General features: G+C 42.8%; 1 protein-coding gene and 1 long non-coding RNA gene across 2 annotated transcripts; one reads left to right on the top strand and one right to left on the bottom strand.

Moving 5' to 3' along the window:
• Positions 1-2,483: 2,483 nt before the first annotated feature.
• TOMM7 (translocase of outer mitochondrial membrane 7) lies at positions 2,484-7,002 on the bottom strand. The gene is made up of 3 exons (XM_084260101.1): positions 6,737-7,002; positions 3,510-3,558; positions 2,484-2,707 (listed from the first exon to the last, which is right to left on the bottom strand). Exons 1-3 carry the CDS (start codon positions 6,837-6,839, stop codon positions 2,692-2,694), a joined length of 168 nt encoding a protein of 55 aa, XP_084116227.1. The 5' UTR covers positions 6,840-7,002; the 3' UTR covers positions 2,484-2,691.
• A 111-nt stretch (positions 7,003-7,113) lies between these two features.
• On the top strand, positions 7,114-21,953 carry LOC311188646. Its single transcript, XR_014617122.1, has 4 exons — positions 7,114-7,316; positions 12,099-12,195; positions 19,387-19,521; positions 21,457-21,953. It is a non-coding gene; the product is annotated as an uncharacterized lncRNA (long non-coding RNA).
• Positions 21,954-27,866: the final 5,913 nt, after the last annotated feature.

The raw sequence follows: 27,866 nt of genomic DNA, 5'->3' as shown, positions 1-27,866 counted from the left end.
TTCACAGCAAACAGGAAGGCATCAATGATTTTATTTCACATACCTCAGACTGCAGCCCCAAGCTCAGCTGTTTGAAGTCACAGCTCAACTCGCAGTAAACTACACTCATCGACTGTATCCCAACATTAAGAGTTCACACGTGGTCTTGTGGGGCAGCACCACTACTGGAAATAATCCCTACTTGGCTGCACAAGCCACCAACTCGCTTCACAGAGATCAATACCATCAAGGAGGGGAGCCCCTAAGCGTCTCCCATGTGGCATTAAAATAGAACTTTCTCAAGTTTTACTGGGAGAAAGATCAAATAAGCAAAAATTAAAGATTAAGACACTCAAAACAAGTGATACCTAACCTCAAGCTCATAGCCCACAGCCCTAAAAGACATGAGAGTCCCTCTACTACATAAGGTCCCGCCAGTGACCTGCTCTCTTGCCCCTACCAAAAAAAAGAAAAGTCTTAGTAAAAAAAACCCAGTATAAGATATTTTAGGGAATTAGGCTTGTTCAGAAAAATCTGTTTAACGTATAATTTCACAAAACACTGATCTGCTCTCATAAGCACATCTGAATTTTTTGAAAATTACAGTAACCACAAAGGAATGTCAAGGTGTTGGTACCACAGATTCCTTCATTTTTAAACTTGGAAAAAAAATTCTCAGATTCAGGTTTTTGTTATTTTACAATTAATTACCAAGACTTATGATTAATGCTTTTTCTGCCTTTTTTTTTTTGGGGGGGGGGGGAGGGGGGGAGGAGGCAAGTAGAAGCATTTAAGGATTTTCACTCTTAGTTACAGAGAGCATGCTATACTGAATGAAACACTGGTTGTATCAATGAAACATGTTATGCTACGCATTAGCATTCAATGTAACAATAGACACTTCTTTAATTTGAAACCCCACAGGATCTATGCTAATGGCTTTCCTGAACCATACTAGATTTTTTTTTCCAGAGAACAACAATTTCACTTATTTCCACAACAGAAGTGAATTACCAAAAGCTTGCTATTCAATGTACGTTGAGTAACAGTTTAAAATACAAATCGCATAAGCAGTATTTATCCAATAATTTCAAGTCAGAAAAAAACCCTGAACAACAATTTTTAAGGGAAATTTGCAGGGTAGTGAAGTCACAGAATCTGGCCTGCACTTGATATAGCCATGCTTATGCAAATCTTTAAATGATAGACAAGAATGCTTCCCTATTTCTCTCTCTCTTGCTAAATACTACTACTCTTGGAAAGCAGACAGAGCAACCACGAGGTGGTTAAGACCCATAACCACATCCTCACATGTGACAGATGAGAGCACAGGAGTTACACTTCTGCAGATGTTTGGGTCCATCTGCTCCTTGCTGCATTTTGGGTATTGTATATCCTTGTGAAATGCAAACCTACTGGTTTTGAGAAATCAGAGTTACTTCACACCAGATACTGTTACCTCTTATCACTGAACATTGCAGGTTATCCCACTAGGCTCAACTGAAGGAAAAAAATGTTCCTGATCGTGATTAAAGCCACTGTAAAGTACATACAGGCTATTTCACTACTACTGTAATTACAATCAGTCAAGAAAAAGGATCACAATTTTAACTCCTTTCATAATTTAAGATCTATGTACAGCTGCATTAATCTCAAATTACCATTAGAAAAAAAGCCCTAGAAAAGCTGCAGTATCACCGGGATACAGGGTCACAATAAGTGGTCTTAATTCAGTCCTTGCTCTAGACTCCTCTAATAGGCCAGCGGTCTGTTATAGCCAGCAGTTCCACTATTTCATGACATTTAATTACTGGGATTAATGGAATTTTAAGGAACACACTGTTTTGCATTAACCCTCAGAAATGTCTCCCACTTGTTTTTCTCCCAATTCTTGTCTTCCATTTTATTTTTTTCCTTTTGGCTCATTTCACATTTTCTTTCCAATCCCATCTGCCTTTAAACACAGTAACAACTGAATTTTCCGATCAGGTAAGGAACTGAGGAATCTCCTACTCCTTAAACATTTAATTCAAGCAAAAACTATCTAAAGATCTATGGGGTTAAAAAAAACCACAAGAAAAAATTAGACAATCTAAAATCTAGAATACTTCTGTTGCAATGGTAACTTAGGGCCAATAAGCATATTTTTTAAAAATCACTGCATAGATACAAACTAGCCTGTACATTTCTAGAGGGGAGAAATCCATACAACAAAACCCCACCTCCCACCCACCCCAAAACAGGTCAGCATAGTGACCAGCTGCACAGGCTTACCTATATTCAAGAAATCTTTGAAGAATACTTAAGTATTTAAAACATGAGCTCAGTTAATGCTTACTGCAAAGCTAGAGGAATCTTTACCCAAAAGACCACCATAACAGTGTCATAAATATGAGGTTGAATGTCACCATAATTTTGAAAAAAAAAACCCCACACAATGGAGATTCCTTTCTGTAATAAAGAAATTACACTGCACTTATGTAAAGACTTAGAAACAATGCACATCCATTCAAATGGTATTTATTTAATTACACTGCAATGCAAATAAGTTAGGTCCATATAAACTCCACTTTGTTGTATGTACAACCTATGTCATTAGCAAGCTGATTGACCCAGCTGGTGCAAGTGTCCGCATCATCCTCTGGAATGTACGTTATCTTCAGACACTTTCTCTGTCCATCGGCTGGTTCTACAACAGGACCGACACATCCTTCATCCCCAAAGTAGACTGAAAGGTGTGGGGGGGGAAACAGAAGTCAGAATTGCAGCATGTACTTGGTTTTAAATGGGTATTTGTAAAACACAGGTCTGGAGGAACTGCCCTGCAAACATGCATCGTAGCTACAAGATACTAGAAGAGTTAATATATGACTTCAAACAATCAGTCCTGCAATTACTTAAAAATATCTGGTTTTGCACAGCAACCAAAGTTATTTCAAGAAAAATAACTTTATAATTTTATGAGCTTGACCCACTAAGCCCTCAAATAAAGCTCACATACCACATGAATTCAAGCATTACTAATGCCATGACACTGCAGCGTTAACAAATGGTCCCACAAGAAAAGAGGCAACATGAGCAAATGCGGTTTTGCTTCATGACAATGACTAATACTGAAGGAGGCAGCCCATTATTTCATGCAGCTTTTATGCAGTGTTTCTACATATTTGCAAAGGCAAAAGGAGACTGGGTTTTGTTTTAAGCTCATGCTAGAGAGCTGGAAAGTTAGTCCTCAGTGCAGAAATTTGGATTAACTAGCTCTACAACACATGAGAAGGGCAGCTTCCACTCAAAGCGTACAAGAAATCCCATCTACTAAAAGCCATGCAAGATTAAGAGAATAGCCTCCCCAAGATCTTAGGTTTTGCTGTCTCCTTGTTTGGATTGTTAACAGCAACAACAACAACCAGCTATGCTTTCACACTAAACAATTTAAAACAATGGGTGAAAGCACTGTTGCTGTCCAGAGAACACCCAAAACTGTAACTATCTGCATTGGGTTTATGTGTACACGTGGAACCAATACATACCTCCAGATAGTCGGCTCAGGCATTCCAGGATCTGCACCTCTCTTAAAACCTGAAGTGAAACATACATTACATACATACATAAAAATATGTATGTGCAGACTCCCACATAGCTAAATCACTATCAAAATTATTCCAGCCCACTAAACTGCAATAAAAAAGAAAACCTACTGAACAGAGAATTGTGATTCTTGATGTTGTTTACTAACTTGAACAAAACCTGCACATCAGGGTTAGAAAGCAGAGAAAATAAACACAAGTATACAGGAATGTCTTTTTGTTTTGCTTAACTTTTACCTGGAACTTTATCTGACTTAAAACTCAGGAGCAACCACCTATGCGAGATGGAGGAAGTTATCTACCCCAAAGATCATGACATACATACCTATACACAAATACACAGATTTTAGTGTTGTTCAGAAAGCAGCCTCCTAAGGCTGTATCAACAGTGACACCTGTTATAGGTACAGGCAAACACCTTGACTCCTAACAGGCAGAAGTTAGAAGTAATATTTCAGTAATAGTTCACCTGAATTGGGATGAGAGGATTCTAAGTGTTACATCAGTTAAACCTAAAATCTTTTATTTTTACCAGCACTTTTTGAAAAGCTATCTAGTAAACCTTGCAAAGAAAAAAGATGCTTGTCAATCTACTAACACCAGGAAAATTAATAGACAGTTAATTACAAAGAATTTATCCTCAGTTAATGATTTAAATACCAATTCACTAAGCCAAACGTACACTAGAGAAGCAATTCAGGATTCAACTATCTTTGCCCACTGGACTGGAAATTAAAAGTCCTGAAGCAGAATAATGCAATTCAGGTGCTGTTCAATACACTCACTCTTACACTTTCTATCTAGAAATGGATGCTACATGAAAAATATATTTTCCTTGCTTACAGAAAATAAATAATTACATGTGATCTTGTCTGAAACACAGGCCAGGAAGGTTAATGGAAAAATCTCCACTAATTTCATGGACACTGGGTTAGCTCTTTGAAAACAACCTGGTTTGATTTAAGACTATTAAAACATCCTGCTTTCTTTGGTTTCCATGCTTTCCAGGAAAATCACTTCACAATTCATGAAGTCAGGTTGTTCATTACACTAGGTGCCATACGCTGTGCATGTGCATGTTTCTGACTTCCCTCCCACCCCAGTACTTTTAAATAAGCAAACCAGGCTTAACAAAACCGCACTGGTCTAATTATCTACTTGAAACAAGGGCAGCCACTTCAAAGCATATTTTAAAAAGTACAAGAAAAAAAAAAACCCTGACCAATGACCTATAATCTCACATTTGCATACCAGACTCCCTTGTACAGCCCCTTAGCATCCCATCCTGACCTAGAAACCCTCACAGAGTAAGTTAAAAGCTCAAACTTGCTAAAAAATCTCCTCACCTGCATTTAGTTTAGCATGTACTTCATACACATAGGGGTCAATACAAAAAAACCTTACTATGAATCAGTGACACCAAACACTGTGTAGCCTCTTGCCCTTCCACTGTATCACACTGTATCTTCCCTCTAAGATTCAAACATAATTCCCAAAGAGGGTCTTTCAATTCTACACATTTTGAGCGTATGCCACCTCCAAATATCCACAGCAAGCAAAGGTGGCACCTGCATCCCACCCTCCCATCTGCTTACACTTAACGTCATTTTATTACAGCAGATAAATTTATAAGAAGGGAATGTAGATGTGAAACAGCAAACTTATTTCCTGGATGTATCAAGTTAAAGTACTACAACTTCATTTCTTACTGCTTCATAACAGAAATATACTAGGCACCTTGATATTAGTGCAGCTGTAAGCACAATAAGGCTTTATATGACTTGAAGTACCCTAATTTCCTCTGATGTCCATCTGAACAAAAGGCATCTTTCTTCACAGTCACAAAAGCAAAATCAAAACAGAACTTCAGCAAGAGCAAAATTAGGTCAGAAAACACTGCTGAGATTTCCACCCAAAAATGAACTATTTGGAATAACCGATAAACTAAAAATGGAAATTTAACTGAAGTTTCAACCCAATACTGACAATTAGGTCTATGCATAGTTCTTGAAGTGACTTCTTTTACTTGTAGTTGTGAAAACATGTATGTAACTACTGAGGAGACATTTTCCTGATCATTATCTAATAGTGAACAATCAAAGCCCTTCAAATTGGACACTGAATTCCCCTTAATTAGTTAAAACAACCTATCAGCTTTGACTGTAAATACATCAAGCTCCCGATCCTTGTTCATGTTTAATTCAAAGCAGAGACCCCTGACTCTTTTAGATGCTTTTCTCAAGAGGCCCAACATAGTTGGGGTAGACAGTAAGCCAGCTGAACCAGGGACCTTCCAGGGAGCCCCGTCACTAGAGACATTAACAAGTGTCAGGCCTATTGCACACGTGCACATCTTAAGTAGGTCAGGCTCTTTTAACGAGGGCAGCGGATGGCATACTGCCCAAACTCAGCAGAAGAACTACCATGGGGGCGGCTGGGCACCACTACCGCATGGAAGGGAGCAAACGAAATACATCCTGGCTGCCAGGCACATCAAGGTATCCCTTGAACGCTCCACAGCAGCCTGGAAACAGGAGTCACGCCGTTTTGGGAGGGACTGTAACGTGGCTGGGAAGGCAACCTCAGCCAGAGGCTGGCAAACCCCCTGGTGCCACAAAGCCGAGCCTCCGGCCACAGGCTGCTTTACCAGCACACACTGAATCCCTGCTGCAAGGAGCACACAGGCTAACTAACCTACTGAAGCCGCCAGACACCGCCGCACGGTTAAATCCCAGCTTCGGTCGCTGCTAAGCCGCTGCTGCCGCTGCTGTGCGTGCTCAGCCCGCTCCCCAGAGCGGCCCGACCCCCCCGGACCTGCCGCTGCCCGCGGGTGCCCGCGGCCCTCCCCCTCGCTGCGCGCTGCTCTGCCCCCGCCCCTACCCCGCGGGGCGCCGAGCCACCACCGGCCCCTCCGCGCGCGGCCCTCACCGCCCTCCCGGCCACGCATGCGCGGCGAGAAGCGCGCGACGGTGCGTGTCTCTCTCCCACGCACACGCCCTTCCTTCTGCCCCCCCCATCCCCGGTCCCGCGGGGCGCGCGCTGCCGGGCAAGCGGGCGCAACCCGGCGTGAGGGGGCTCCTCAGGCTCCCCACACCCCACCCCCCCCGAGCGCCACCCCCGCCCCGGGGCCGCCGGAGCCCCGTGCTGCCGGCCCCCCGGCCGCTACTGACCTAGGTAGAGCACCACAGGGATGAAGCCCCAGCGGATGGCGAACTGGCCGCCTTTGAAGAGCTGCTGTAGCCGCTGCTTGGCCTCCTTGCTTAGCTTCGGCATTCCGGCGGTGGGGGAGAAAGGAGGAGGAAGGGGAGGAGGAGGAGGAGCCCAAGCCTAGCCACCCTCCTAATGCTGCGCCAGCGGCGGTGGGCGGGACCCCATCGTGCCGCCGCCGGGCTGCGGAGAGGAAACACCCCCTCAGCGGCGGCGGCGGGCGGTCCCTCCCTCCGAAGGGCAAGCAAATGCCGGCCGCCGCGTGCCTTCCGCTCGCCAGCACCAGCGAGCATGCGCAGTGTGCCGCCCCCCCCATCCCCTCCGCCAGCAGACCGGAAGGGTTTGTTCCGCGCCGTCGCCTCAGCCCCGCGGCCTGGGCTGCAGGAGCGCGGCCGTCCCGCCAGACCCGGGGTTACGAGAGCTGTGGGCCGCCTTTACCTACCTATAGGCCCCGCGTTTATTTATTTACTCGCGATTTGTTTCCCGGCGCTCTCAAGGTACGCGCTTTGCACGCCGCCTCTGGAGGCTGGGAAGCGCCCCTCGGTAAGTGGAGGTCGAGGCGTGAGGGAGATGGCCCTGGGTGGCGCTGGAAACGCCTCGCCGCCTGTGTGGGTGTGCTCAGCCTGTGGCGGCGCGGAGCTCTGGCAGTGAGAGGCCTTCTGGATGTAGGTGTCATATCCCAGCAATGTAGCACTTAGGGTTTGTTGTACTTACAGACTTGGAGTCCAGATAACCTTACAAGGCACTAACCACTAATAAATGAGTGGTCTCTGCAAGAACCCGTTGCGGTGCTGTAACCACGAAGCTACTCTGACACCATTACTTATGAGGCGTATTGCTTCATGATGGCAGTGCTGTTGACTCAGACAGTTATGTCATGTCAGTACTACGTGTTCATTATTAGGTAGTCTGCTGTCTTTTGCTGTAACGCCAGATCCAGGTCTTCAAGTTCCCCATATGATTAATGTCATGTATCATAACACTATCAAACTCCTGCCATAGTTTGGAGGGAATTAAATTGCATGTGGAAACTGAAAAAAGTTCTTAGAAGTCTTTCCTCATGAAAGTGCTGAAACCTCCTCAGTTTTGTTCATAGTCGTGATTTACTGACCAGACACAGTTAACCTGCATGTGGTGTATTGGTCTGCCCAAGGCAATTCCTTGAAGTTCTGTAGCTGCTTTGTCACATTGAGAATAACAACAGGTGAGAGGTGAGTGCTTTTAGATCCAAAAAAGAATCCAGGGCAATAATATATACCAGTTACTCAGATACCTCATTTCCTCTTCTGATGTGTGGATGCCTGTGCTGCTATTCTGAGATGATCAAGATATGAGCTTTTAGGTTACTCCTTGCTTACCAGACATGGACACGTAGCAAACTGCAAGCAGCATGAGGGATTCTGACAGCCCACAGCTTGCTTTTGCCATGGTCTACAAATAATTAAGATGAGGGGGATAAAAGAGTTTTTTTGGTGATACGGTGGCACAAATACACTGTCATGTCACAGAAAGCTCAAACAGCATTTCCTTATGTAAACCAGTCCATATGCACCGTGCTTTCGTATGTATTAAACACGCTGATGAGATACATCAGTGTTTCTAGTCATGTGACTGATACATATGTAGCATTAACTAATAAGTCTTGGAGTTTGTGAGTGGCTTCTTTACAAACTGGATAGCTTATCCCTAAAGCAAGGTTAGGCACCAGTGCTGGAGTTCATCGACTGGTGAACATCAATATGAAGCTTGGGCTCTGAGCCTACACCTTTAAAAAAGGATAAGCCTTCTTGGTAAATGGCACACAACATGATAGTACAACATATTTTCTTAATGTGTTCTCAGCCATTGGGGCAATAAAGTGTGCTCCAAATAATGCCACAGAATAGTGGAGACACATGTCATCTCAATTGACTGTAAGAATTAGTATTTGCTTGATGAAATTTTTGGACAATCAGTTTGGCTTATTCCACTCTTCCTGCAGCAGGTAAGCTGCTGGGCTAGGTAGAAAAACACCAGCTAGATATAATCATTTCACTTAAAAAAAATAAAGGGTTCCCAGTATCATTTTGCAGGTAGGGCTTTTTCCAGTTCATTGTTTAGCAACCAAGATGATGTCACTTTGAAATAGCACCCCCAGATTAATGGGATGCTTTCAGTGACAAATCCAGAATTGAGGGAACCCACCCACAAATGACGACTTTTCTGTGACAGCTTAGGCAACTAGTAATACAGATAATTTACCAATAAAAGACAGAGTAGCCTCTGAGCTGCTGTTTGTTGCTTTTTTTTCAGATGGTATTAAAGGTGAGTTTGTACCAATGTGGTCACATATTCTTACTTTGCCTGGTTCTTGTCCATCAGTGGGTTTCTGTATTTCTGCCCCTGAAATTGAGTAGCAATCCACTATTGTTAAATAGTTTGGTAGGTTTCTATCTTCAAGATGGGAATTCTGACTTGGAGTTGGAGTAGCAAGTCTTTCTATCCATAAGCTTGCATTAGCTTTCAGTTTTTAGGGATATGTCACTGTTGTCTGACTTCTGTTGTCTGTACTCATGTACAGGCATTCAGAGTGACAGATTTACAGTTCTGAATAAGTGTAGTCCAAGAGGCACGTTCAGTTCTGAGGAATGTCTTGTCACACTCAAAATGGCAAAAATTCAAACCAATGAGCCTTCTTCTCTGACCCTTGCAAAGGAAGAGAAGTGGTTCCTGTGGAACCTGTTATTCAGTGGTTTATATTAAATTGATTTTCCTCTGCAGATGAGACCAAATCAGATCTGTTTCCACAATGTGGCTACTGTTACAGCTTGTTCTTTTTAAACTTACAAACCCAGCTGTTCATTACAGTGCACAGCTTGTTAATTCCTGCAGAATACTGCAATAAAGTGTGACCCACTGCATTAGAATTGAATCCCAAAGGCATTTTCCATAAACTTCTTGTAGTTTTAGTGTAAGTGGGACTCAGAAGGTCAGGTGTGGGAAACAGCTGATTCACATGGTTAAAGGAGAGCGAGCTCCTTTGAGTATAAATTGAACAGTGTCATGTGTGATGCAGTATATTCTTACTGTGGGTATTCCCAAGAAAGGGTAATCCCCAAAGTGTGCCACGTGTACCAGCTGCTTCTGTTCTTTCCTTCACATGTCAAGTCAAGGAACAATTATCAGAGCACAGAAACTGTCCTTGATGGCTCTCATTTCTCATGTCTGCTGTTCTAATGTTTGTTTAAAAGTAGAAGCCAGGAAATGAATAGCAAGAAAGTTAATGCTTCTTTGCCACAGTCCCCTTGCAGACAGAACACTGCTGTGGCCTAGAGGAGCGCAAATGCCTGTGTGCTGTTTGCAAACAGAACAGAGTTAATTGTGTGTAGCTTACAGCCTGAATCTGTACTGTATTGCAGACTGAACAGCACTTCATTACAACACACATCCCTAGTCTCATACTGTCCAAACTATCACATTTACAGTAAAAAACACCAGAACCTGACAACACCCCTTTCCCCCCCAAGAAAAAAAAACCAAAACCAAGCACACAAACAACCCCCCAAGCAACACAAAAAAAACACCACCGTGTGCCAGTAATAAAGGTTTGTACTGACTCCAGAAGTTCTCTGTGCCTTTATTTGGCACATGCAACTATAAACTCTTTTGAAGGGAGAAGTAATGCCCAAAGAAATGAGTATTGTGTGAGGCAGATTTTCCTGGAGAAGACAGAAATAGGATGTCGTGGGCATGCTGTGGGTACTAGTTCATGTTCGTAATTGATTGTGGGAATGCTTCCATGAAGGATATTTGGTTTTACTTGATTATTATTTTTCTTATGGCTGATAATTCAAAACCACTTTGAGTGGTGTATCCCTTAAGTAAGAAAAACAAAACCCCCAGTTGCTGGAGTGACACAAAAAAAAATCACTAATACCTCAGGGGCTGACAGGTTTTTGTTACAACAAACATCTAAGTTTCTTTTGTAGTTCGTGTGACCAGCAGCAACAATAAAAACATAAATAAAAAAGCAAAGGTTATTGAATCCCTACTGTTTTATTAACTAAATTAGCAGTAGTTCCAGCAGTGCTGTGTTTTCATAGCAAATAAATACCACCAGCACTCATTGCAAACTGCCAAATGTTTTCAGGTTTTATGGGTAAAGGAAAGAACTGACATTCTTGGAGATGTGACTGAACTGCACCAGTTTCTCGTTCAGGGAAATAACATTACTTGGCCTGATGGCTTCACTTACCTTGTCTTTGTTTTTTGGTGCAAAGGGTGTATTTCAGGTTAAAGAAACCCCTAAAGCTTATCTCAGAAGGCTGAAGGAGGAGACAAAGTGAAGCTGCACATTGAAGTTTGTACAAAAATCACTGTAAACTCAATGTAGGAAATCCTACCTAACTTCTGTTAGGTGCTTACTGGTCTCAATTTCCCCTGCAATTTACTGTCAAGAAACTGCATTGGATTCATCTGCTTGGGAACAGAGTTTGAGTTTGACTCTGCTTAGGAGGAAATTATGTTTCAAAGATGCTACAGTAGATAGTTCATCCTTAAGGATTACATTGTAAATCAGTATAAACTACAGAAACATAAGCAAGAGGTATTTAACAGATTCATTTACAGGCTCAGTCTTTATGATGTCAGTAAAAACAATAGCATATTAAGACTAGACATTTATTTCACTTTATGAGTAAACTTCCTATTATTATTATGCCCTAGTAATGATGATCCTTGTCTTCCATTCCATTTTAGTATTCCCATTCATTTAGTCTAATAAATCCCAGATACTCCACAGTATTACTGGTCTGGGAAACATTCCTTGTCATTGCACAAAGAGAGAAACAGCCATGGAAAGTGCTAAAGTCGAAGTAAAAAATGCTGAGGCTGACCAGTTACCTCAGGTGGAAAATGTCAGACCTCTAAAATGTCTCTTTCTCAGGTGTTGTTAAGATGTAGGTTACTTGGGGGGTGGGGAAGGGGTGGAGAATATGTTTGAGTTTTTACATTTCTTGTATTTTCAAAATATGTGGAGTACAGAACGTAAAGCATATAAAAACCTTCTGTCAGGAATAGAATGCTTTTCATAGGAATTTCTGTGTGATCTCCCTGGCCATGCTCACTGTCTGATACGGGGTGTTTCCAAGTAAAGTGGCATTGTCAGGTGCCTGTCTAGAAACTGAGTGAGATGATCAGTGGTAGGAACAAAAAGCAAAGCACAGTAACTTTGTACATTCGGTGGCAATAACTGCACAAGTTATTTATTTAAAAATAAAACAAACCTGAGTGGTACTATGGAGTTGAGTGCAAACACAATAGTAATTTCATTGTTTTTCATTACAGCTCCTGAGGCCACCATCTGAGGTGAGACAGCATTCAACAGAAGCTCATCAAACCAAATGCTTTCAGAGACCTTGGAGAACTGTATTGTGCTTGAAAAGTGAGTATTACATCCTGCACAGGTTTACTGTTGTTTGAAACTTGACTTTCCCATTCTTCCCATTTTCATTTAATAAGGAAAACAAAGTGTTACATTTAAAGATACCACTACCTTTTATCATGGGCAGCTCCCCTAAAAACCCAGCAGTTGTTAAATACATGTTTTTGTACTGTGACTGCAGTACTTGGCCGAGGATGAAAACAATAATCTGACTCCTTTCATAATTTCAGAGATACGCAAAAATCTGATGGATTAAAGGATTTTCTGAGGCCAAAACTAATATTTGTATTTACTTGGTTTGGGTTTTAAATTATGCTTTTATTTTTTTAAGCATCTGAGCATTGAAGGTTTTAGTAGCTCTAGGAGGATTTTCCTGTGAAGATATTTGAACATAAACCTTTTATTTGTCAACAGATCTCAACTGCATTTTTGTTGCTGAAGAATATGTTATTTTAACAGCTCACATCTATAAATATTTTAAAGGACTTAAAAGATGCTTGGTGTAGGCAAATTTTTACTGTGATTAAAACAAGATGAGAAAAATAGTGAATATGTTCTGATTTCTGAAACACTCTTTGCCTCAATATACTGGAGTTTATAGCAGTTCTGGCCTTAATACATTGTATAAAGGTGAAGCAACCATGAACCTGAGGGTGTAAGTCAAAGCACTTGGCTGCAGTGCACGTGAAAATTAAGCATTTCTCTTTGATGCAGAACATGAAGCATTTGAAAAATAAGAATTGTAATTAAAAGTCATATTCTGCTTCATCTCTTTGATGAGTGTTTGTTGCAGTGCTCTTGCCTTAGCATCCACCTACAAAATATAAACATGCTGCTCAGAAATCATAACTGATTGATGCACAGCATTCACTTCACTGATTTACAATACTTCTTTGGATGCACTCTTTCAGATTTTACAAGATAAATGTGTACAACAAGAAGCTACTAATTATCTCCTAGTTCTAAGCAAAGAGAAACTAGTAAAGCAAAAAGAAGGACCTGAGTTGAAGTCTGTCAGATGGATGTGGCCTGTGGGGGTTTTCTGTTAGAACAGGAGTTTGTTCCAGTTTTTCTCTCACATCACTGTTGAAAAAAGTAGATACTTTTGGTTACTGTGTATATCCTTAAGTATTATTTTCCTTCAGCGCCTCCAGACCAGTAAGGGTGTTCGTTAAGACTTTTAAAGTTTAAAGTTAGTATAGCTTTAATTTAAACAGAATGCAAAGTGTAGCATATATGTTAATTCAAAAATAGTATAGGTTTTAGTGTTATTACAATAGTCCTTAACAACTTGTAATGCAAGTTACAGAATTCAGAGCAGAAGAGGTGGTGTAGTTTTGCATGGTGGGGTTCTGATGGAGGTGCTTCTGCAGGAAGTGGCTAGAAGCTTTTTGTAGGCCTGAGAGAAAACAAACACCAGCTAACTCAAGTTGCTGTTGACCAAGGCCAAGCTCATCAATGATGGTCATAGTACCTCTGGAAATCACATTTAAGAAGGAGAAGAATGCTAGCAGCTGCTTTTTGCCACCAGAGGAGGGGGTGAGAAGGTGTAAGAAACTGTGCAGGCAACAAGGTCAGCGAAGTGGAGGGGGAGGAGGCATCCCAGGTGCTGTAGAGAATGATGCCCATGTGGCCTGTGGAGAAACCCCCAGTGGAGCAGTTGTCCCCCCACAGCCCATGGAAGAGGATGAGACCCCACCTGAAGCCCATGGAGAGGCCCAGTGCTGGGCACCAAAAACGACTGTGGTGGTTCAGCCCCAACTCGTGCCTGAGCACCACACGCCGCTCACTCACTCCTGAAGTAGAAAGAGAGAGAGCCTCCATGGGTTGGGATGAGGACAGTTTACTGACAAAAATCACCATGAAAGGAGAACAATAACAGCCCACAGTAATTTTCACTTACAGCCAGTGATAACAGTACTGCAAGACCTGAGGACTGACCTGATGCTCCAGCCACCCTCAAGACTGCCCTGGAGGCACTCAGGAGTGCCCCTCCCCAAGTAGCCCCTTTTATGAGGGGTGATGTGAGGTGGTATGGAAAACAGCCTGGGCTAACTTAGCTCACCTGGGCTGGCTGCTTGGGGAGGTTAATTCTGGCCTGGCCAGAACCAGAACAATAGGAAAGGTAAAAATAGTGTATTTTTAGATCTTGAATAAGGTTACAAAGGACAAACCTTTTGGTGCATTCCTCCTTCAGCATGGCCTAATGATGACCAGCAAGGTGAGGAGCAGTTCTCACCTCCTCTTACCAAGCACCATCAGAAGGTGTTGGGTGAGCTTCCAGCTGAAGGGGGCATTCTGGAAAGAACAAATGTTGACAAAAGTATCAGCACTTATGTCTGTATTTTTTTGTATTCCACTAGGTCAGATTTCACTGAACGTTCTTTGGGATCTTCAGCATATGGAAGATTAGAATCAGCAGTTTAGTATTATAATAAAGAGTAATTAAGGCTTCTCATAGATACCAGAAGAAGACCATGGAAAACTCCTGTCTTCCTTGCAAGCCTTGTGTAGTGCTAATTAACAAGATTAGCTAACTGGGGTGCAGCTCATGGTCAATCAAGTTTTAACTCTTCTGTTAAAATAAAACTTAATCTTTTAAAATGCTGTCCCCTTTGCTTCTCCTATATAATTTCTCTCCAAACTTTGACTATTTTAGCATAATCATATGCCATATTTAGCCCAGACAAATGGTCTTAGACTTGATTAATTTAAAAATATTATCAAGTAGACACACACATCTTATCTTCTCTATAGATTGACAGCCTAATTCATTTATGTGTAAATTCATGTTAGACTCCTTCCACTAATGCACCAGTGACCCTCTGGAAAATATCTGTCAGTGTTTCCTGTGGCAGCACTGCTGCTTGTTGGTTAGGATTGTTAAAAAGCTCAGACAGTAACGTAAAGTGCAGAGTGACAGTCATTTGAGGTTTTGGAGTCTGTTTTTAGAGGATGATTTGTACATGCTGAAGTGATTAAAGAGGTTTCTGTGGGTTTCTGCAGAGCTTCCTACCCATAGAAAAATACCAAACCAAAAAACCCAAAAGCAAAAAGCCAAATGCAAAGCAGTAAGGATAGAGCAGTTGGGTGCCTTTCATTCCTTCCTCAAGGTTTTATTTTGAGTGATAGCCATTTCAGCAAGAATTTAAGCAGTTGCAGAGGTCTTTGTGCTGCTTTATGAAGTCTGTTAGACACAGCGCAAGCTACGAATCTGATCCTGATTCTCAAGTATTAGAAAGGCCCAAGTAAAATAACATTTCTGTAATAGTTTCACTCTTTACTTTTTTTCAAGTGTATATTGAGTATATACATCTGAAGAAACCACGTTTTGCTCCTTTAATTTAGTTATAGGTAGCAGTCACAAGAGATTAAATGCTCTTAAGCATAACCAAGCATGGAGATGACAAGATAAATTAACCAGAGGCTTTTCAGCTTGATCATATCCTCCAGTGCATAATGGTAAAGATTTTATATGCATAACGGTATAGATTTTGTATTCCAGGCACAAATGTTACCTTAGGGTTGAAATCACACTGGATGAATCTATGTAAGTGTAACTGATAGGGACTTTTTTCTTCTCCAATTACCTTCCTGCTTTAAATATAGAAAGGAAAATGAGTCCTCCTGAGTTGAAAGAGAAGTTAATTGCATGTGAGGTTCGTGATGGAAAGTTCTCTCTAAAATAAACGCAGGAATAAAATTTGTTCTTTCACATCTTTTAAAAAATGAGAGAGGACTAATCTAGACTGACACTGATCTCTTTTAGGACATTAGTACTTGACTGGTACATAAAGCACTATATATTAGAATCATTAATAGTATCATAGCAAAATATTTTTCTGTAGTTTTTCTATTAAATGTAATTTAAAAAACATGTGCAGAATGTTCCTTCCCATGTTGTGTATTAGTTCCAGCAGCTCTGAAATGAATGATACGCTGGTGGATTTTGGAAAAACTGAAGAACAAGAATCTGCCAGGCAGCCTAGATGGGACTTGTTTAAAAATAAATTTACAAGTTGTTTAATTTCTATTAAAAAAAAAGCTGACCAAAGGTCGCAGTAAATTGTGTCAGCTTCTATTAATTTAGTTCCTCCACTTCATTACAGAAAGACAGTATTGATCCAAAACTACTTAGCAGTGCTTCATTAAAGCCAGTGGAGGGCAGGCTTGAATTGGAAACTACTTTTGCTACTTCAATTGCTCGAACTTAAAAAAATAATAATCAAATAGTCCCTTGAGCTCAAAGCTGATGACAGTCTCATTGCTTCTCAGCTATTCTAATTACCCTTGTGCTGGATAAAAGCATCTTTACAATTTCTGTCTGACAAAATGAGTGTTTTGCTATGTTGCAGTAAGAGTAGGGAATCTTTAAATAAAGATGCTAATGCGAAAGCGGCTCAGTCAGTGTATTAGCAGGTCTGTGGTACTCACAGGGGAGAATCCACACCGCTTCATAATTAACCCTGTATATCTTAAAATGGGCTTTAAAAGCTAATGAATATCGTTATCACCAGCTCAGGAGAAGAATATTCTCCTCAAGAAGATGGGTGGCAGTCGGCTCAGTTGAGATGGCTAGAGACCTGCTCTAAGAATAGTGTTTTGTTATTAAAACAAATACTCAGTGTTTTTATGTCATTATTCAAGTTATGTTGTATGCTTTCTGAGGAGCCTTTCTGTGTGACCCTTTAAAGCCCTTTTGGTCTCAGTACTAGGAAATAGGTGGTTAAAAAGTCAATTTGCATACAGACAAAAGATTAGGAGGCTTGTAGACTGTTCCCCCCTTCCCTTCACCTTTAATTAGGAGAGCTTAAAATGATGAGTGCTACACTGGGCTCTCTTTAAGAACTCAACCAAGCCCATGCTATTTACTGTACCTGAGGTCAGTAACAGCTGTGGGATTAGTGTGACTATCTATCCCATTCTCTTTAGGTGCTTAGGAGGTCATTATCCACTGTAGCAGCTTTTTCAATTATAAAAATACATCCATTTTTAATTTTTTTTTAACCTCTAAGCCTTAGTGTAAACTGTCCTTTCTGTTTCTAGAGAAGGCTGGAGGCATGCTGGCACAAAGCTTGCCGGTCCTCACGCTGTGTAAGATGTACCACAGAGCATTTGGTGCTGCACGTCAAGAACTCTGTGGGGAATGAGCGAGCACGTTGCACAAAGCCTTTTCTCTTGTTTTTTCTTGCTGCTGATTTGCAGTGGACATTTGTCAGTGGTGGGAATTAGTCACTGGTTTCTGTGACTCAATAAAAAGGACCACATTGAAAATTGCAAGTTAGAATGTGAATGAGTGGGCACCTACAAATACTGTATAGAGTTATTGCTGTGTTACTCATTTTTGGTATATTTCCAGACAAATGATGTTAGAAAATAGGAGTCAGAAATACCTGGCAGTGATTTAAAGTAAATTAAACCCTTGTGGGAATTATTCCAGAACTTATTACTGTGAATTCAAGACACTGGATTTCAGTTTAACCTCCGAAGAAGTAGGTCCAGAGACCGAGATGTTCAGGGAGGGCTTTTGGCAACCTTTACAGTAGTCTGTTACTGACTGTTCAACTCAGGATTGAAGATTTTCTAAGTACTGTGTGAAGGTATGTAAGAACAGATTACAAGAGAGTCCACTTCTTTGAATACCTTTTAAGATTCTTGATGATTTCTCCTTGTACTTTATAACTTTACGCCTCACAAAGAGCTGTCATCTCCAAATAGTCGGGTTTTTGGACTGGTAACGTGTAATCTATAAATATAAAAATCATGTATGAGTAGAAGTGTTGATAAAGCAGTTATTTACAATAAGGTGTATATGAACATTAATGTAAAAAATGGAAAATTAGAGTTCCACTGCTACGATACATGGAGTTAAAAGGAGAGTTTTACCTTGTTATTGTTACCTGTTGTGTCTTTCAGTTAAACCATTAACCATTACTAAGAGAAAATAAGCCTGAGCTTATTATGGCAAGTTTTTCCAGCTGTAAGCTTCACAGGTTTCCAGCTCTGAGGCATGATGATCTTGTCTGACACTAATCCTAGATAGTGCACGTTCTCTTCTCTTTGTACCAGCTTTCCCTTTTATTTGTAATACATAGGTGAAATATTAAGCCAAACACAATTATTTAAGAGCAGTTAAGATATTACTACCTCAGAAATACATCATGGTTCCATGTAGTTGCGTCTGTTCTGCTGAGCAGGGCCAGCATTGTTACAGAGGGAGTTGCAGGTAATGCAGACTAAGTGTCTCAGAGCAGTAGCTGCTGCTGTATGCAGACTGACCAAAAGCCTCTTGCTGTATTCCTTCACATGGAAACAATTGCATAGATACATACTATGTGAATAAAGAATGTGGCATTGTTGTGTGCCTGTGACAAAAAAAAAAACCCAAACTGTATGTTATTGGGAAAGTAAACTTAGTTTGGGATTCTAAAAGAAATCAAAGACATTGGAAAATGCCACGTATAGAGCTTGTGCAGTTGTATTTGATCAAAATCAATTACTCTGGCAACATACTTTCAGAGGTGGGAGTTTTACTGACAGCAAATAAAAACTCTTGTCCATCTCTGGAAATGAAAGCCTGCTGCTGTCAAGCTGCCAGGACCCTTAAATGTGTGCCGAGGTGCCCTTCTCCCTTGTAGTAAATTAAGCACGTTTGTACTTAGTGTCACAGGCAACCATCACTTCCATGTTTAGAACCGTGTGGCATCTCCTACCTGTGAGCAGGCTCCACCTAAGTTGTCTGAAGCTACTAATGGCGAATCTCGCTCGTGATGTACTGCAGCCTCCAGCAGCCTGCTGCAACTTCTGCTCCACCACCTGGCAATCTCTGCCTGGCAGTTTCGCTCTCTACCCTGTTAGCTCCAAGCCAGAAACACATCCACATGCATGAAGGTTTCTTAGCCTTGTTCACACTGCTTTTTCTTTTCTTTTTTCTTCTTTTTTCCTTTTTCCCTTTCTACTGCTCTAGTTGCTGTATGCTTGTGTAGTAAATCTAGTACTTGTGGAGTTTTGTGTGTAATAAATCAGCAGCTGCCATGAATTTTTTTAATTACTGTTTGTTTCACTTTAAGTGCACTGAATAATCTTGCTTTTTCATCAGCGTTTTGTGGGGATCTCACTGTAACATGGGAGTTGTAACCATTAACACATTAATTAGCTTCCTGATACGGTCGTATTCTTCCTCCTCAACAGGGTGTGAGGCCCAGTGCACAGAGAAGGGAGGAAGGCATTCTGCACTTGCAGAGTAACCGGCAGTTTGAAGGCTGAAAAATCATGAAGGCACAAACATTTCTCACCAGCTGCCGTGTCCCTGACATCAAGAAACAGGTCCATAACACAGGGAAGGGTGTGCTTGCTGCAGGGATGATATTTGTGTCCAAAATAGCTCATCTTTGGTTAATTCTGAAAAGCCTGCCACTCACACACATGTACACGTGCACAGACACTTACACATGCATTTTACATATATAAATGTACATCTGCAGCACCGAACTGGGGGGTCATCAGAATTTAGCCAGCTTGGATAGCAATACCAACGCCATTACCGAATATATACGTTTATTCACGTATAACACACCTCATCTGCAGCTTGGAAGTACCCAATGTTTCAGCCATCTGGAACCACATCTGCAAACATCTGACATTAGAAAATATGTTACTGGCATTTTGGTTGGGGTGGTTGGATTGATGAGTAAGAGTTCTGTGGTAGAGGCAGAAACACATAGTCCTCATTCGTTCTCTGATTCCAGCTTCCACAGTGAATTAACAAAAAAACCCCAAAACTTCCATGCACTTACCTTACTGTTGTGGTGAGTACTCTACCACAGGCCAATCCAAGCTTTGAAAAAGCCAGAAAGTACGTTGTGACAAAAGTGGCCCCGGACCTCAGTCATGAAAAAGGACCCAACATCAAGAGTGCATGTGGGTCAGCGTGTGGCATCTCGTAGTATGTTCTTCTGTGGAATCTTAACCACACTTAACTTCCATTTTTAATTAGATCCCACCGCTGGAAAAGAAACAAATTATAGCTTGTGCAAACTTGAGTTTTACCTCCAACTCAGATAAATCCAGCCTTGCAGCTTCCAGTCCCCTGGGGTGTCCAGATACCTGTCGTTGTCACTCATTACTTGGCATCAGAACCTGTGGTGTAAGCTTAGATCCATGAAGTTTTGTTCTCTCCAACGAATTGCATCATGCATTTGCAGCTGGAGTTTTCAGGCTATCCTGTTCACCTGCATGTGTGTCACAAGCCACTGACTTAGGAAACACATGGTAACCCCAGTGGCACAAAGGAACCCAGTAAGAGCAAGGTTACTAAGAGAACAATGGATTTCAAGATTCTGCTCCCGAGTAATAGCTAAAACAGGGCTTAAAGCCGGGAGCCTGCAGCCTCCTGCTGGGCTGTTTTCAGCTGATCAACATTGGCCTTTGATAACTCCCACCAAACACTGATCAGTGACACTTTACTCTGCTGTCCTACCATTCCGAGGGTCTAAAGCTCTCTTGTAGCAGTGTGCTTGAACACTGCTACTAAATGCAGGCTCACCCCTCAGCTCTAAACCCAGCGCTGGTCAGGAGTAGCAAACAGCTACAGGATTTAAGGTGAAGCCAGGATTTTGCCTCCTGCAGTGATGATGTACAACTTCCACTGCTGGGCACAAGCAGGAAGACAGCAAAGCATGGATGGTTTGCTTTTCTCCCACTAGCAGTAAATATAGAGCAGGAACTTCACGACACCGGTGGGAGCGGTGTGTTCCTGTCCTCCAGCACACATCACAGGAAACACACACAATTGCTTTTCCCTTTTCTGTTTTGGCAGGCGTAATTCTGTTCTTTTTCAAGCTGTTTGTATTGGCCATCTCAGTGTTTTAATTATTTCACACATACTTCAGCGTTTTAATAAGCCATAGGGGACTTCAGCAGACCAAGGGGACAGAGTCCTCCCAGACTGTAAGAGTTTTTCTTCCACCCAGTAAGATACCTTAAGATTTCCAAGCTTTGTTTACATTTCATCTGCATGCCATCAAAGACACTGTGTGGCATTAAATGATGTATTTTAGAGAGATTATAAATCATAGTAAAAGGGGATCAGGAATATCTACAGCAGCTGTAGAGATTTGTAACAGAAAAATGAAGGCTGGTATGAATGAAGCATGAGTAGAAATGTGCACAAGCAGACTAGAGGGGTAAAAGAATGGCCTCTTGTTAACACAAATAGTCCCAGCAGAAAAAGAAATAACGAATTGCTCTGTTTATATCAAGGCTGAAGACCTGCTCTTTGGAAACAGCCACAACACAGAGAACCTGTCAGCAAAAGGCCCAGCACTCCGACCCCAGAGGATGCTGCAGCATCAGCTACACCTTGCCTTTTCTGCTAGCCCATCATGAAAAACACAGGCAGTGAAAACAAGGCAAAAGAGGCAACGGGCAGCAAGCTGGCCTGTCAGTTACGGGAAGCAAAGTAAGCAGGATTCTGAAGTAAAAGATGACCACGTACCAGCTGATGCCTCCTAAGGGGTATGAAGGATCCATCCAGAAACTACTTTGTTGTCCCAGTCAGGGGGAACCGTTGGCGTGTAGTGAGGGCTTGGCAGTTGGCATCCCCACTCCTTTGTGTCACACACGAGTGATTCTGGCTGGACCACTGGGGCGCATGTCTCGGGGCTCATGAATATATGAGCATCAGGGTGTGAATGAGTTAAATCTATAGAGGGGGTGTGCGAGTGTATAAAATAAAATGGTGAATAAATATCTCCTTCCCTTTTCATGAGATCTCATGCTGAACTGTCTCACACTGACTTCTCTGTTACAACAATTTCCCCTTGTTACAGAAATGAGGAGTCATTCATGCTGAGGACCACATGATAACTGCCCCCCAGGCAGCGGGGCAGAGGCATTCATGCCTTGATCTCACTCTTGTATTCATTCCTAGATGTGGCATAACAACAAACTGAATGGCAGTTTATATAGATGATAATTTCCTCCCATTTCTTTTCTAAATGCCTGGTTTGCTGACAAAGAGGGACTTTGTGTGACATTTCATGCCATGAAATTTAAGCTTCTCTGGGGACACCCGTGCACTCCTGGAGTAAAATAATCATAAATGAGAGTTGAGTAGTTATCAATGAAGAACAGTTACTCCATGGAAAGCTACATGAAAAACAGAGTTGGAGAGAAAGTGAAGTCTTCTTTAAGTCCTTAGACACTCAAAGTGAGGAAATAACATGTTGGCCTGAGGCAAGTATGGTGTGGACTTAACTGAAGTCACACTGTGACTCAAAGTTGGTAGAGTGCATGAATCGTGCCTTCCAAAACCCCATACTAGTCTGGCCCCATAGCACCAGAGGAGACTGCTAGAAGGGCTCAGGTACAGCGAGGCTGGACTGTAGGGTGCAGAAATGGAGATTTGGACGTGCTGATTCTTTCATGAGCTTTGATAGGCTTCACATACCAAGTCCTCTGAATGACAAGATTAAGGCAACAGACTATGCTGCCTGTTACACGCCCCAGGAGACAGCAGCTACCTGTGCAGACATGTCTGGGAGCTGACAAGGGTGGCCAAGAGATGGAACAGGAGATTACTTCCTTTCATACAGAACACATAGAGGAACAATGGAAAAGGCACATACTAGTGTTGCTGACATTTTTCCTTGTAAAAGTCCCGTTTAGGAACAAAGCATTTCAAAGCGCTGGCGTTTCTGTGAGGGAGAAGTTTGTGCTCCCACCCAGCCCTGTGTAGATGGCGAGCGTTTCCTGATTGCCAGCTCGTGATTAGGGCTGGCAGGTGATACACAGACCACTACAAAACACAGCCCTGTGCAGCAGCAACACCCTTCTCCTGGCCAGGCCAGCGAGAAGACACTGTAGTTCTGGAATCGGTCACTATCAAATACCTTTAATCAGTGGGGTCGGTTCCCTCCCTCCGGAGCCAGATTTGTGCTGCGGTCGGAAGCCACGGTTTGTCCTCACACACCTCAGGGCGAGACAGAGGGGGGGAAAGAGGCTTGATAAACACCACCCGACGTCCCTGTGCTATCTGAAAGCATGCAGTCTGTCATGTGACAAGAAGAAATCAATTCCTCTTACCCCAAGGTGTCACACTCTGATGCCTGTGTATGCTCAGTGTCTGGCTTTTGCTTTTACTCTCTTCACCTGGGACATCCCATCTCCCTCCCTCGCGGGAACCGCGGGCGCTCCTTACGCAGGAGGACTCCTTAATTCTTTGCTCTCTCTCACTGTGGGTACCGCCTGAGTCTACAAACAACTAGACAGAGGCAGCCACCACCAGCACAAGAACAGCTGCCAGGAAGGCACGATACCCGTCATCCTGTGAAGGGTACAGGGTACCTACCTTGCAAAATACCATCTGAGTGACATGGAAAAGGCAGCACGGTAGTTTTGTTTCCACCTGACAAAGGCCCATACTCTTAACTACACAGCTGCAGGAAATGGGCTGTATGAACACTACATTTACAGCTCAAATACCACCATTTCTGGGCACGCTGCCCCAAGCAGTCTGGTGTTTGAGTGGATACCAGCTCTTGGATTGATTTCTGTACTTTCAGAAATAAAAATACCTCACAGAAATTACATTCATCTTGAACTTTTGGAGCAGAGAGCCTTGGACCAATACCCATCGGGCCCCTGCTTTTCTGCTCATGGCTTTCTAGGAGGACCAAGGTGAGGGGGAGCAACCCAAGGCCAACAGCATCCAAATTTGGGCAATTAGACAATAGAGGGTGTGTATGACTAATGCACCTTTTGAGCAGCCAGCATATGATTGAAAAGCAAGCTCCAGAGCTGCTCCAAAACCAGAGCCACAGCACCAAAAATGTAGAACTAAGCAGAGGAAGCCACTACAGAGTGCTCAGAGCTTGTGTGCTGAAAGCTCTGGTACTGCAAAGTACCGCTGCTGGCCTGAAAAAAACACGTTTGAAAGCCACTGACTTCCAAGTAATAATCTACACACAAGGTATGCTTATTTATGAAACTACATACCCAAAGAGGGAAGGTGAGATAGGTACAATAAAAACACACAGCATTAATTAGTCTTTAATTTTCCACCTGTGCTTTTGAGGCCTCTGTAAGCTGTAAGACAGGTCCCTAACTCCCTGTTTTCCGGACGCAGGTGGATAAATGAATGCTTAGGTGATGTGCTTTCTCTTCTAGTTCAAGGTAGCTGGAGGCTTTCTCACCAAATGTAAAGACTTGACTCCCCTTTAAAATATATATATATAAAACTCACCAGTTTTTGTTTCATTAATAGAGAATAAAAATCATAGAATTGTAGAATCATTAAGGCTGGAAAAGACCTCCAAGGTCATCTTGTCCAACTGTCCCCCTACCACTTATATTACTAACTAAGCCACATCCCTAAGTACCTCATCCAGCTTTTCCTTGAACACCCCAAGGGATGGTGGACTCCACCACATCCCTGGGCAACCCATTCCAATGCCTAAACACTCTTTCTGAGGAGAAATTTCTCCTAATTTCTAACCTGAACCTGGCACAACTTGCAGCTATTCCCTCTTGTCCTGTTTTTAGTTACCTGCGAGAAGAGGCTGACCCCCTGCTCACCACAACCTCCTTTCAGGTATTTGTAGAGACAAGGTCTCCTCTGAGCCTCTTCTCCAGACTAAGCAGTCCTGGTTCCCACAGCTGCTCCTCATAAGACCTGTGTTCCAGACCCTTCACCAGCTTTGCTGATGACTGAACATGCAGAGCCTAATGACCCAGGCTAATAATGGCTTGCTGGCACCACAGAACATCATGATTTTGCATCATGTCCAATACTGAGCCATCTGAAGCTGAATGGAAGATGGGATTGATCAGTATTGGGAAGTGCCCCCATTTCACAATTAGCCAACCTAGCTTCATTAAGCTGACCTCTCCCACCCCATACTGCCCTTCATAGCAAATACGTACCGTTACATTCCAGGTTCTCCTCACAGACGCAGTGCTTACGATGGGGAAGGTCAGAGGAAGGTCTGTGATTGGACAGTACATTCTAGTAGATGGCCTGTATTGACTTGTTTTGCAATACTCTAGTAACGAGGCTGTTACCTCCATGGTTCCTCTTGGCTGCAGGGTTTGGCCCTGGGCTGTGTCGTACCAAGCAACTCTCCTCTCACGTTTAAGGCTTTTATCTTCATTTCCACCCTCGCTTGTGGAATCTCCACCTACACAGACCTGAAAATCCATCAGGAGAGGTGAGGTAGGGAATGATTTTCCTGGGACACTAACTTGACACACACACACCCACCCCCCACAGGTTCTAAGCAGTGTTTTAAGTCAGGCACGGGTATATTATCAAACAGAAAACACATGTTTGAGAAGAACAGTCTGTCAGGCAACTCTGCATCTTTTTTTTTTTTCAGTGGCAACCAAAGCCACTGTAGATGAGAAGTAGCCAAATTTCCAGATACATGGAGACAAGAAATCAGTTTGGGGTGGCTCTGCTTAGCTTCAAGAAGCCTAGAAAAAACTTGCACTTGGCAACAGCTCTTTTCTCAGGAATTCCATGTCTTCTCCTAGGGGACATTTCCACCACTTCCTTCATTTCCTGTTGTATTTAAGCCTGTTTACAATAAATAGCAACGATAATTAAAAAATGTAAATAAAAAGCCACACACTAATACAACACACAGACTGTGTGTTAGATCCTGATGGGAGAAGATGCCCCGCTGGAACCAGTGGGACTTGCAAAAGGCACTTAGTGCAGGGGCAGGGCAGCTCTCAGCTCCCCAGAGCCAGAGCAAGGGACATATGGCCACATAGCTGTAACCAGCCACTGACTTAAAGCAGAAAGAGACTAGACCTCTGCATCCAATCGATTCACCTTCCATTCAGCTGACTGGCAGCTGAGTGCCAAACACTTAATACACCTTTTTTGCAAATTTCCTTCTCCTCAAGCATCGTAATTGCTGTAATTAGCACAGATCAACTGCGACAGCAAGCCTCTCACCTACGTGCTGCAGCAGCTCGTAAAAAGTGAGGCTTTATCAGGTTTACTAAGTATCTAGCCAGCATTTCTCTTTCTAGCATACACAGATAGTTCCATGTAGGGTTTTTTCCGGAAAATTCGGTCCCCTTCTCCATAACTCTACAGACAAAAAATTTTCCCAGGCAATAGGGATTGGGATGAGCTGATGACAGTCACATGCACACCTATTAAAAGGCACAGTGACATGTGAAGAGCAACACAGGTGCTCCACCTTTGCTGTTGAAAGAGCCGTAGGAAAAAGCCTGACAGAGCACCCTGAGCCCTGAGTGTCGACTTTCTCCCCTTTTCCATATGGTGGCCTGACATAGGTGCTCAGTGTTTTCTTCAGCTCAGCAGTTTGCTGTGCCTGTCAGAACCGTGTAGGGGTCAGCAGAGGTGACTGGCCAGGCTGGGGGATGTCATGCTATAGCTGGTAACTTGCCCACTACTGAGTAGATGTTGAGAGATTGGAGCAGGTGTGATCAATCCGGATCACCGTGGGACATCTTCCCTCTGACTGCCAGGAGGACCCACAGAGGCACTGCAGGATTGTCACCCAGCCGTGCTCCACGCCAGCTGTGCAGGTAATGGAAGCTGGAAAGATGAAGCTTAATGCAGGTGTTTCTGTAGAGCACAGCACAATGGACACGTGGAGGCTGCTGCTACATCCTCTTGAAGCCTCAAGGAAGTGTAATCTGCTCTGGTAAGTAAAAGCTTAAAGGAGATCAGCTGCTGACCTTGCGAGTCACTGAGGGGTTCTTGGTGTAAGGAGTCCACTCTCCTGTTCCAACCTGACCGTGGCAGGTAAATAAACCTGTGGGGGTTATCCCGGTGTCTGTGGTGGGAATGATGGACAGCCCAGGCTGTGCCCTACTCAGGACACCTGACCTTTCCCTGTCAATTCAGAGGAGCGGTTGTGACACTGACAGCAGGAACATAACCTTACAGTATGTTCTGCTTTAGCCTTTGGATGTGTGTTGCCGTGTCCTTGGGCTGACCGGCCATGGGGTGGCAATGGCAATCTTCTTGAAAACATTTCTTACTCTGGCTGGTCTCGGGGCTGTACCTGCTCATCCCTCTTCGTGCTTTCCCCCTTGTTCTGCTTTTACAGTTGACAAGCCTGTAGATATATTTTAAAATTCAATTTGGTCTTCTGGTAATTCAGCCCATCACAAAGACTTTCTGATCCCTCTGGACTGTACGCTTTCTTCTAACCCCCTTCATTCAGTTCCTTACAGGTGCTCAAATACACTGTTAGAGGGAATCAATCACATTACACACCAGCTTTCCATGCAAGATTTCTCCCCTTCTGAAGGTGCAAACTGTCTGTTGACTAAAGTTTCTTACAGCTTTGGGGGTGGGTTTGTTTGTTGTTGTTTTTTCTTTCAGACCAATAAACTTCACTGTCCAGCCATCTTCATTTCTGAGAGTTCACCCTTTCGAAATAAAAACCTTCTTTCATACAAGGTCTGGGGTTTTTTGTTCGTCTAGGACGCCACCAGAGTTATTTCATACAACTCTTACATGCTGTAAGTCTTATGCAGAAGTACCTGAGCCCCAGGTGAACAAGGTGGTGTTGAGTTCCCACCAAGGCTGATTCACTTCTTTTCCCAGTGTCAGGACTCCACTGCCCAGCAGCATAGAGCGTGACAAGGCTTACAAGCCTGAAGCAGCACGCTGTACTCTTGGT

This window comes from Gallinula chloropus, assembly GCF_964237585.1.
Source record: "Gallinula chloropus genome assembly, chromosome: 2".
Lineage (NCBI taxonomy): Eukaryota > Metazoa > Chordata > Aves > Gruiformes > Rallidae > Gallinula > Gallinula chloropus.
This window is presented reverse-complemented; position numbering and strand designations above follow the sequence as displayed.